General features: G+C 38.8%; 1 protein-coding gene across 1 annotated transcript; it reads right to left on the bottom strand.

Moving 5' to 3' along the window:
- Positions 1–322: 322 nt before the first annotated feature.
- Positions 323–10,672, bottom strand: plekha2 (pleckstrin homology domain containing A2). Its single transcript, XM_066644184.1, has 12 exons — positions 10,305–10,672; positions 7,225–7,374; positions 7,027–7,083; positions 4,677–4,725; positions 4,366–4,463; positions 3,669–3,800; positions 3,426–3,542; positions 3,273–3,341; positions 3,111–3,181; positions 2,666–2,729; positions 2,047–2,124; positions 323–1,472 (listed from the first exon to the last, which is right to left on the bottom strand). The coding sequence occupies exons 2-12, from the start codon at positions 7,363–7,365 to the stop codon at positions 1,188–1,190; spliced, it is 1,161 nt and encodes a 386-aa protein (XP_066500281.1). The 5' UTR covers positions 7,366–7,374; positions 10,305–10,672; the 3' UTR covers positions 323–1,187.
- Between the last annotated feature and the right edge of the window lie 1,932 nt (positions 10,673–12,604).

The raw sequence follows: 12,604 nt of genomic DNA, 5'->3' as shown, positions 1-12,604 counted from the left end.
TGTGGTTCTAGCTCAGAAACTGTGGGACAATAAATTTAGCATTTTTTGAGCATAGAAAAATACTGAGGAAGAACAGTAATTTGGCTTTGACAGGCCAACTTATTTACACTAGAGGAAGTATCAGGAGAAAAAACAAATCTTACTCTGTTTCCTTTAACATTTTTTCTTGCACCTAGTCCCTATTTTTGCTTTTGTATTTAGCAAATACAGCAAACCCTGAGCTGAGTGAATGTTGATGGATGATTTGATTTTAAAGAATTTTTAACTAAATTCTACATATTTTCTCTTAAATGAAACAGTGCCACACTTTGAGGATCTCCCTCCGGCACATTTTATTTAAATCAGCGGCAGCAGCTTTTATGCATATTTAACAAAAACATTAAAACCATAAACACACCAAAGCAGTTTGAACTACCCTTATAATACTTTCAAGTAAATGCCACAATGGTTAAAAAGAAATTCCACTGATTTTTCAGAACGTACGCATAATTAAACCGTTACCGCGTGAATAAATTAATTTGGAGCGGTTTACGAAAGTGAAGTGCTCTGTTTTAGAGAAATGTTGTCGATTCAGAACTGTTTACAGCGGCGACGACAGGAACCCGATGAAGAGATACATGCTCTGAAAGATTCCCACAAAAAGCAGTTTTATAAAATGGTTACAAATAACATTACATTTTCAGACTGCTATTACAGATTTTAGTTTGACGTTTTTGTGAAGAGGCACATTTAAGGAGAAATAATCTCTAAAGAAAAGGTCTGTAGCAAATTATGCAAACTTTTGCAAAAACATTGGAATTTCTCATTAACTTGTAAAGCAAAGTCAAACAGGTGGTCAGTTGTTTACAAAACTCAACAACAACAACAACAACAACAACAACAAATTACCTCCAGCAGGCCTGTCTATTTAAATGAACAATTATTATTTTTCCTTCAGCTATTACCATTTAAAAACTATTCACCTGTACAGCCTCACCGATGAGGAAATTCACTTAATCTGAATAATGATTGGACCCATTTGCTTTAAGCTATGCAGCCTTTTTCACATTTTCGTTACGCTCATTTTCATATTTCTGAAAGCATCTGTACAGTGGATAGGCCTTCATTTGAAAATTAAGCAAAAATAAATGGTTGAAATTATGCAGCATAAGTAATGTGCTGGTGAGCAGCAATAGCAGGAGAAATGTTCAGACATCAGTGGTGCGAATGTGTTTGTCTGAGGAAATGTCTGGGTCCTTGGCTGGCGGTGGCTGGGAGTGGTGTCTCTGACGACCTTGTGACTGGAAGCTCTCGCCTGTGTGTGAGAGAGAGGGCAGGGAAGAGAAAGCACTGTCTCTCTGGCCTTCGTCTTTCCCCTTTGTCTCGTGCTTTGGTACCGGGGTCCAGGGCTGCCATGACTGCGCTGTGGAGCATGATTTTACAAGGGGAGGTTTCCCCTGTGCTGAGACATGAGAACCACTGTAACGGTAAATCTGTCACAGAAAGAAAGGGAGACAAAGATAGAGAGTGAATGGAAAGAGTCTGAAATTGAACCTCGGACTTCAGACAAATTCAACAGAACATTCTTTAGCAAACAATGTCAGTCTCAGTTAATTCCACGGGCATCTGTTTACACTGCGCTGAGGAACAGACTACAACTAATACCACAGGACTTTCTGGATTTTTCACTAATACCACAGGACTTTCTTTTTGAATATTATAAAATAATATTTGACTAAATGCAGAAGCTTTAAAAAAGGGGAAAGTAATAGTACTCATTCATTCAAGGTACTACCTCAGAAAGCAATGCAGAGCTCACATCAGATCACACAGTGTGTGCGCTATTTAAAAATGGGTGTGTTTCAGGGTTGGATTGGATTCACCCCCCATTCACCTCCATTGCTGGAGTCTAATTATTTGCTTATATTGCTGACATTGGCCTGACACCAATACACCATCTCTAATTAAAACTCATTCAGATATTTCTAAAGCAATGTAGTTTAATCTTATCTTTATTGAGCTTGAGATTAATAGCACTTTTAGACGTTCTGGGCATGTACACCTTACCTTTGATGGTCCTCTAAAGTCTTGGATTTTAAATCCAATGTCTCTTACCCAGCCATTCATTTCTTCCGGCGTGTCTGCCTGAATGTTTATAAAAATTAAGTATATTATTATAAAGCATAAAAAGCATATAAAGGGGAAATGGCTGCTCAATATCTTGCTGATTACTCGAGTTGTATGTTTTCAATTATTCATAAATACGTTTCAGAAAACAAATATATTGTCATTATATTTTATAGTGAAATGAATGTGGTAGGCACTGAATGTCATTATGCAAATTAATTATGGCTGCCAGCTTTCATTCATTATCAGTATCTGTACTTTGTGTATTGCCTTGATGATAGAATACTTCCATTACATTAAGATATCACTTTAAGAGCTGTGTGTTTGAATACACTTGTTAGTTGTTGAATGGTGTAAAAGCAGCTGCTGTTTACATCGTGCTTGACCAACAGTGCATTTAAGCAGTGATCATTCAAAAACAACGGCATTCAAAAATACATACAGGTGCAGATCACCCATGCACATACATAAAAAAGCGCACGTACACACACACACACACTTCAAAACCATCCATAATTTAAAACCTAAACTTCAAATTTATTTTTTACATTTGAAGTACCTGAATGAAGAAAGTTCTTGTGCTGGTGATGATCTCGAAAAGGTTGTCGCGTGAAAGAAGTTCTCTAAAATAGCAACAAATATGTGATTCAAAATTATAAGTGAGCTGAGAGGAAATACTATTTGAATGAATCTTAATTTTTCAGTTCACGCTTTAAAGGCTTGATTCAGCTCTGAATTCTAGGAAAAAAAGCATTAGCTCCCCTTAGTAAACTACACTGTTTCCATTTTGTTGAAGATAGATAGATTAACAGACGGTAAGATAAAAGCCCTACATTTAAACGTCTATGTATTTAATCATTAGTCTTCCTGTTTATTATCTCCTAACTACTCAGTAACCACAATGGAACTACAGAAGAGTTTAAAAGGTTAAGAGCCTACACCTACAAGACCAGACGAGACATGATCTTTATCTCAGTCTGATTAAACCTGGTCCTCCTACTTACCCTGATTTTACAAGGCACTCATGAACCTTGTGTATGTCCCTTAAACGAATGCTTCGTAATGGTTCTTTATCCTGAAAATTAGAACATTATACAGTCACTGTCCATTGTTTATTTTAGATCTTGTTTTGTTTTACAGACAGAAAACTGTTCCCAGTATCTCACCGTCTCGTTCTTGTAGTAGCTCACAGCTTGATCATCTAAAATGAAAAATCTCCTCTTCCAGCTTTTTCTCTGAAAGGGTGAAATTAAATCATGAACAAAAAACCTGTGACCTTCGGTGAAGAATAACAAATCACGACGTAGAATATGGCGTACCACATTGCCTTGCTTGACGCAGTAGCCCGATCTCAAAACATTTGGACGTACACTCTGGCACCTTCTCAATGTTACATGTGAGCTTGGTTCATTAGTGAATACGTCATCCAGTTCATTCTAAAAAAACAAAAACAGTGACACATACATTGCACTCTCTTTTTTGCTACATGCACTGTGCACATCTGTGTGTGAAATCTAAGAGAATAATCTAACAAAACCCAAAAGCAATAAAAAAAAAAAAACCTGTTGGACTGGTGTGTGAACAACCACGCCTCCCACAATTTCTGTTTTGTAGGCCTGGCGAGATGTGGACTGAGTTTGGCTTGTCACAGTGGCAGTATCTATGCTCTGAGTAACAGGGGATATTTTGGGAACCTAAAAATGGAATAAAAGGAAACCACAGTTAATAGTGATTTTAGATTTGTTGTTGTTTGCAAATGACTAAATACAGGGATGTATGACTGACTATTAATTACAGTACTGTGCAAAAATCAGACACCACCTTTTATTTATTCAATTTCCAGTCAGATCTGTCATTAAGTACATGTAATTCATTTAATACCATAAGGTAAAAAAGCAGTACCATTAACAATTCAATATAACATCACAATTGCCAGTATTTTTTAAAAACATCTCCAAATTTCAGTCTTAGACCGGTGGCAAATCCTGTTTTATTTTTAAATGCTTTTTTTTTGCCTCAGCTCCCCATCCTTTCACATCCATAGTGTTGTGGTTTTACACGACTAAAGCAAGCATGGAGTTTGATATATACATTAAACTCCAGTTTGGACCAGATTTTTCGCTTATTTTCTTTGACCTTCTTTGGTATGCAATTGGATTTTCCAGAAATTAAATGAAGGCCGTATTCTGATTTTTGTACAGTGCTATATAATGCCACAAACCCTATCAGAAAAGAGAGGATAAAGTATTGTTTCCATACTGTAATTTTGGTGGCCTTATTGAGGGCAATAACCCACTCCTTCAAGTCCATGGCATCATTGGCTTGGAGAAAGTACCGTCGAGAGAGAGCATTTATCACTGCAAATGAAGGCTGTGTTATTCATCTCATAAGACTGTAAGCCCTTGAAGCTCATTCTTATTACATTATTTTTCGATATTGATAAGTCTTCATTAACGGTATCTGCTATGAAACTAATAGGAAAATCATTAAGTGAGTGAACAGTTAAATTGTGGGCCCAAATACAGATTTCATGTTTTAAACAAATCACAGAACACTTAAACAATTTTTACCGAAGCAGAATTCAGTTTTGGGTTTTTGCTTGATGGAAACTTCGCTAACCTGTAAATAAGAAAGAAAAGTCAAGAATAATAATGGAGGACAGAAAAAAACATTTCATCAACAAGCATTACACAACATCCTATTATAAATACTATGAGAATTTTGACAACTGAAATAATTCCACTTATTGGAATGACCTGTACAACACGTTGAAAGACTGAGAACTTAATAAAGTACTTAGTAAATATCTTGATTAACTTGATTAGTTCACTGTTCTGTCACTGTTCTGTCTCTAGGCTGTGTGTGCAACAGCATTAACTGTTTAATGCAACTCTGACATGTAGTTCAAAATGCAGAGGCCCCAAAAATATTTGGATATTTATGGCATATTAAAAAAAGAGGTAGTGAGAAAAAGTAGTTTTATTGTTAGCTTCATAAAACCTCGGTTAAAGCCCTTAAATAGAGCAAGTCATTCATTCATTCATTATCTGTAAGCGCTTATTCAGTTCAGGGTCGCGGTGGGTCCGGAATCAATGGGCACAAGGCAGGAACACACATGTTACAGGGCAACATACACACACACACACATTCACTCACACCTATGGATACTTTTGAGTGACCAATCCACCAACATGTGTTTTTGGAGCGTAGGAGGAAACCGGAGCACCCGGAGGAAATCCACGCAGACATGGGGAGAACACACCACACTCCTCACAGACAGTCACCCGGAGGAAACCCACACAGACACAGAGAGAACACACCACACTCCTCACAGACAGTCACCCGGAGGAAACCCACGTGGACACAGGGAGAACACACCACACTCCTCACAGACAGTCACCTGGAGGAAACCCACGTGGACACAGGGAGAACACACCACACTCCTCACAGACAGTCACCCGGAGGAAACCCACACAGACACAGAGAGAACACACCACACTCCTCACAGACAGTCACCTGGAGGAAACCCACGTGGACACAGGGAGAACACACCACACTCCTCACAGACAGTCACTCGGAGGAAACCCACACAGACACAGGGAGAACACACCACACTCCTCACAGACAGTCACCCGGAGGAAACCCACACAGACACAGGGAGAACACACCACACTCTTCACAGACAGTCACCCGGAGGAAACCCACGCAGACACAGGGAGAACACACCACACTCCTCACAGACAGTCACCCGGAGGAAACCCACACAGACACAGGGAGAACACACCACACTCCTCACAGACAGTCACCCAGAGGAAACCCACGTGGACACAGGGAGAACACACCACACTCTTTACAGACAGTCACCCGGAGGAAACCCACACAGACACAGGGAGAACACACCACACTCTTCACAGACAGTCACCCGGAGGAAACCCACGCAGACACAGGGAGAACACACCACACTCCTCACAGACAGTCACCCGGAGGAAACCCACACAGACACAGGGAGAACACACCACACTCCTCACAGACAGTCACCAGGAGGAAACCCACGCAGACACAGGGAGAACACACCACACTCCTCACAGACAGTCACCCGGAGGAAACCCACGCAGACACAGGGAGAACACACCACACTCCTCACAGACAGTCACCAGGAGGAAACCCACACAGACACAGAGAGAACACACCACACTCCTCACAGACAGTCACCCGGAGGAAACCCACGCAGACACAGGGAGAACACACCACACTCCTCACAGACAGTCACCCGGTGGAAACCCATGCAAACACAGGGAGAACACACCAAACTCCTCACAGACAGTCACCTGGAGCGGGAATTTAACCCACATACAGCAAGTCAGTGGCATGAAAATTTAAGCTCAAAATTAAGCAGGATATATTATTTAGCCACATGAGAAACTTATCCCGTCTTGCGCCCAGTGATTCCGGGGAGGCTCCGGACCCACCACAACCCTGAAGTGGATAAGCAGTTACAGACAATGAAGGAATGAATGAACGTCAATCTGAAATATTTCAAACAGACCCTAAAAGAATGTAAAAAGGGTGAATTGTGTTTTTTAGATTGTTGTTGTTTCAGAAGTTTGTTTGCAGATAAATGCAAGTTTGCCTCCAAAATGCCTTTTCTCATCACTGAACAAAAGCTCACACACCAAGTTAAGAAAAACAAGCCTAGACATTAATAGTTTTTCTGTTCTATGGTTTGCAGCAAATCCTCCACATTTCTCAACACAAAGAATCTTCTATCAGTCTGATGTTGTGTAAGTAGTTTTTCACTGATACAAATATCATTTTGTTATAAATTTTAGGGAGGAACCTAAAGAAGGTGGACAAGTGATACTGGCTTATGAAATACCTTCTTACTGACTGTATTAATAATAATAATAATAAATATATAACCTTTGAAATATAACTCAGTCGCAAACTTCCAACAAAGACTGCTCCTTCTGGCAAGTTCTGTGGTCAAGAAGAATGCAAAGTTATTAAAATTATGCAGCTACTACCATTTAGAGAATTGTTTCCCCTCTTTAAAATGAGTATCAAAAGGTAAACACTTTTCAGAAATAATAAAAAAAACTATTATGAAGCTTTCATTACCTGTGGATTGTCCATGTACCAGAAAAGAGAGTTTTGTATGGTATCCAGGATAAAGTAGCGCCTGTAAAACTTAGAACTGTTCTCATTTTCTTCTATATCCAAGAATCCACAGATCCGATTCTGTCTGTCCAGGTAAGGCATGTCCTAGGACTACAACGAGCAGCTGTTATGAACACAATAACCTTTTAACCACCTACACCAAACCACACTAATTTACATGGAATTCCACAGATTTTCTGAATAATTACATTAATTTTCAGTCATTTGAGTTGAAATACTCCACCCTAGAAAAGCTTACTTAGTGTTGGTTATAGAATCCAGACCTCAGAGGAGTTGAGTTACTACATAAAACGTTTAAACAATGTCTAAGACATAGTTTCATGGGTTTTAGTGACTTATTTTGGATTTTTCTAAAAATCCTGTCATAGTAGACATATACAGGCATGGCTTTTAAGATAAGATTCATTATTACTTTAACATTATCCACATTACATTATGTTATACACCTGGTTCCAATCACCACTACTGTCCAATGTAAAGAAAGTCCATTTCTCTACAATGAACGATTTCACGTTAAACTCCTCTTAAGACGTTTAATTAAACTTCACTTTATTGGGCAGATTTGTAAAAAAGTGGAGTAGCATTAGCGTAAGTGAAAAAAAAGGCAAAACTAATATAATGATTTAGAACAAAGAATAGGACTGCCACCAGCTTCCAAAGCAGACAGCAGGATAGTAGGAGAGACTGTATTTTCCCAATGACCTGAACAAGAACCTTGCTCTATCGGCTTATGTAATCTATGCAAAAGAGTTTTTTGTTTGTCCTCAAGGCTTCTTTACAGCACAAAATACAAAGCCGCAGGAGCTGAAGAACTTTAACTAAAAACCGTCTGCCATACAATGAACTATTTCATAACTTTTAACATGTGAAGTATAGGTTACATGACAAGAGTATTTGGTAGCATTTCATTGACTAAATTTTCTAACCCAAAGTCCCCTTTAGAACACTATGCAAAATGTAAATTAAAACAGAATGAAACTATGTACAAATCATTTGACCATTATATTTAATTGAAAATAGTACAAAGGCAATTTATACTTGTGCAAAGTTAGGAATGATATTGTTCTCTCAAAAATAATTGCCCATTTTGAATTTTATGCCAGCAGCACGTTTTAAAAATAAGATTGTAAAATCACTGTGTGGACTCAGGAACACTTCCCAAAAATGTTCAGTGAACACAGTTTATTGCTGCATATAATATGCAAGTTAAAAATCAACCATGCAAAGAAGAATCTGTATATAAACAGGATATAGAAACGCTGCCGCATTCTCTGTGTTCAAACTCATTTGAGATGGACGGAGGTGAAGTTGTAGGGATGGTGAAGAAGAGGACACATCTTGGGGGGGGGTTAAGTACATGAGCTTTGCCTGACGTAAACAAGTACTGAGAACTGACCAATTAAATGTTTACAGAGAAGGTTATCGACCAATAACGGTAGCTCTACAGTCAGACCGTCCAATCAGAAGATTTTAGGCTACTGCACCACTCCCCCTTCTCACTCAAGCGAACCAATCGGAGTAGGGGAGGGCGGGACTAGTTTGTGAACGAAACACTTCTCGAAGTTCTATGTAAGCTCTAGAAAAACAAAATCCCAGACGTTTGTGGAATTCTGCCTGGACATTTTTTTAAGTCTAAAAAAGAGGACATGTCCGGGTAAAAGAGGACGTCTGGTCACCCTAGACAGATGAAAATTTGGAATTCTTTTTTGGGATATCAGTGATGCTGTGTCCTCCAGGTTAAAGAGGAGAGGGACAATTTGGCTTGTTAACAGTGCACAGCTCAAAAGCCATTATGATGGCATAGGGCGTATTAGTGCACAAGACATGAGTGACATGCCAGATAAAAAGGCACGATTAATGCTGAAGGACATTCAGATTTTGGGGCAAGAGAGTGGGGTGGGCCCTATGTGAAACTAATGAATTTGCAGAGGATAAATAGCATCGTATTCTGTGTATTCTATTATTCAGGGAAGGCCTTACTTATTTCAGTAAGATAAGGTCAAACCACATTGTGCATGGATTACTACAATACGGCTCTGTAGTCAAATCGTCTTGGTGCTAAACTGGTTTTTCTTCTGTTCGGACCAGTCACCAAGTGAAAAATATGAAAAAGGAGACACAGAGCTGAATAACTAAAGCAAGAAGTGGAGAACCGTTTAAAACTACAACTGGTCTCCTCTGTTCCGAAAAGTTAGTGTTATTATAAAATGATGCAACACGGTAGTAAACATGGCATTAAATTCAAAATGGACACTTTCAAAATTGAAATATTATCTTTGTAATTATTTTCATATAAATACAGGGTTGATTTGCACATTGTTGCATTGTTTTTATTTAAATTCCGCACACTGTCCACACTCCTTGAGGGAATGTGGAGATAAGATACAGCAACTACCATAAGCTAGAGGTGCTATACTTGTGTCAGTTTTTCTGATGTATGGACACAGGTGCTCGTGAAGGACATTTTTATCTCTATCTTAAATTTATCTGTTACTGTTATTATTATTATTTTTTAAATAATTCCTTGCACACATAAGTTGTCAGTATAACAGAAGTGGGACAGACATGGAACCACAACCCAATGGAACAAGTGGTATATTATACCTTTTAGGCCTAGTGTTTAAGTGTAGATTTCTAGATGTTCGAATCATTCACGTAGTTTGTAGTTTGGCGAGGAGAATTGTTGTATGTGTTTAAAATGTCTTTTGCCACTACTTTTTACACACATTTTCTTAGTTTAACAAACGTGGGACCGAACTGGAACCACAACCAGTGTAAACGGGTTTAACACAAACGAGGTTCAGACGAGGAGAAGAACAGGTTTCTACGTCAGAACCTAGGATGGTGATTAATATGAGGGGAAAACGGGCTTTCCAGGAGGGGAGGAAGCTTCTCCTGAACCATTCGCACTAAACACACACATGCACACACACACACACACACATCTGCCACACCTAGTATCTGCCCCTGCGCGTTAACAACGCCCGAAAGAGAGAAAAGTAGTGCCTAATCCCACTCACCGACCAGGTACTTCTTGCTTTTGGGTCTTGGGTCCTCCTTATTCTCCTCAAAACGCAGAGAAACGGCTTACCATGGCTGAGAGGATTAAAGAAAGAGTTTCACAGCCCGGGGAGGAGAGTCTGCGCTAGAGCATGACAGCACTGACATGGATGGCTTTTCCGGGTCTCTTTGCAGTTGAGTTAAAACAAAACCACGCATCCGGTGGTGTGCGCTCTTTTCTGCAGAAAGAGGAACACAACTAGGATCAGTGCGCGACGAACACACAACTGACCGTTACTCGGACAACAAAAGCGCCAATTTATGGCGTATTAAAGAGACGTTTCACTTTTTCAGACACCCCAAAACTCTTTTAACTTTAAGGTTCATACCCTTAAACGCGTTTTAACCGTTCACATTTGAAAGTAAACATGTTTACACCAGTTTCAAGTCCTCTTTTCTATATTTAGCAGCTACTTGAGCTATTTCAGTACCCTCTAGTTCCATTTGGTTTATTATTATGGACCTGTACGTTGCTAATATGAAGCAACCGTCGGTTTTCAACGGCATTTTTTCATTCGAGATGTGCTAGCTTCACAGAGTTTCTGGAAACAACAGCATTCACACCCACACCATTGATTTAGAGGTGCCATACACCGTTTAAGGTAAATCCCTGGGAGCAAAGTCCATCTCCGCCGTTATAAAGCCACATCCTTTCAAGAGAAATTCGCATTGGGAGGGCGCTCTTAGACAGACTACATCTGCAGAAATGCACTGTCCACAAGTTTGCATGAGTGAATACTTAAGCATTTTTAGCTGGCACAGACGTTCAGTTGTGCACACATAGCGTGTACAAACTCAATAAAAAAGTATGTAGTTGAATGAGATACTGTAGTAGCTTTACGTGAGCCTAACGTCACCATCCCCAGTAAACAAGGAACGTCCCTGGACGTTAAAAATAGGTCTAAAAGTAGTCTGTCCGTCAAGGACATATTTTAAACGTCAATGGACGTCCAAATTCCATCTTAATAAGTTAGTTAAGTGGTGACCAATCGATAACGTCAGTGGACGTCCAAAATGCGTTTTATACAAGTAATTTATTTCGGGACCAATTAATAACGTCAATGGACGTCCAAAATACGTCTAATAGTCGTCTTTTCAATGTCTGTGTTTCGACGTCTTTTCAACTTTCATTTTCAACGTTAAGAGAACGTTGATTAGACGGCAGTCGTTACGTTATTTCAACGTTGAATCAACGGCTAAATGTTTACTGGGTCCCCAATAGAATAGTAGAGATGTATAAATTCATCCTCAACACAGGGCTCTGGATAGATGTTTTCTGGCATGATGATCGAATAGATCCATCCATTTGGGATGAGGAGTAGTGATACATGAGCTCTGCGTGACCTCACTAATGTCCTGAGAAAATATTTCAAAATCTAAAAGCCTTATCAGAAAAGAAGAGGCAGTAACTACAACCAAGGAGGATACACTCCAACAAAGTCCCTTGATTTCAAACGAAATAAAGGATGGGTAACACAACGCATGCGCATACATATATCATCCACATGATCTGCACTATTATTGCAGAATAATAGTGTCCCTCAATAGAAACAATATAGTCTAATGGCAGTGGCCTATTTCTACATAGCAATGCAACACACTGCAAAAAAATGGGTTGTTTGACAGACAGGAGTTGACTTGGACTCTGGATTTCCCAGCTCTCAAGCCAATTTAATCTGACGAGTTGAAAATCAAGTCAAATCCATGAGGGCCCCACCTCATTCTTTAAAACCTAACTTATCTTAAATGTTTCATGTATTTTTAAGATGCTTTGTTTATTCGTATTGAATCAAATTGGAAGTGCAAAGCCAAAATTAGCCTTCAATATTCAGTTTTATCTGATCAATACATTAAATTAAATCAGACACTGCTGACAAAATGTAACAAATCTACACATTTGCTAAAATCAGGAATCAAACTCCTGTTCCTCTGTTTTTTAAATCTGAAAAACGTATCTGCAACTTTTCAAAAACAAAGTTATATTTTACTACATTGGTCCTGTTAATTAATCCAAAAGTATTACATCTTAAACTCATAGAACAGTTACAAATACTTACTTTCCAATACCAGTGCCTGTTTACAGCATATTCACCTGCTCTAATACAAGTAAAGTTACTTATGAGTGATTATTTGTAGAAACTATTTTTTTCACCTCTATTTGAATTTGAATACAAATTCAATTGATAATTTCCAAATACCACTGAATAAATAATACAAATACACCAAATTGTTCAAATTACAGAGCCATAACATTATGACA

Source organism: Hoplias malabaricus, chromosome 14 (assembly GCF_029633855.1).
Source record: "Hoplias malabaricus isolate fHopMal1 chromosome 14, fHopMal1.hap1, whole genome shotgun sequence".
Classification (NCBI taxonomy): Eukaryota; Metazoa; Chordata; class Actinopteri; order Characiformes; family Erythrinidae; genus Hoplias; species Hoplias malabaricus.
This window is presented reverse-complemented; position numbering and strand designations above follow the sequence as displayed.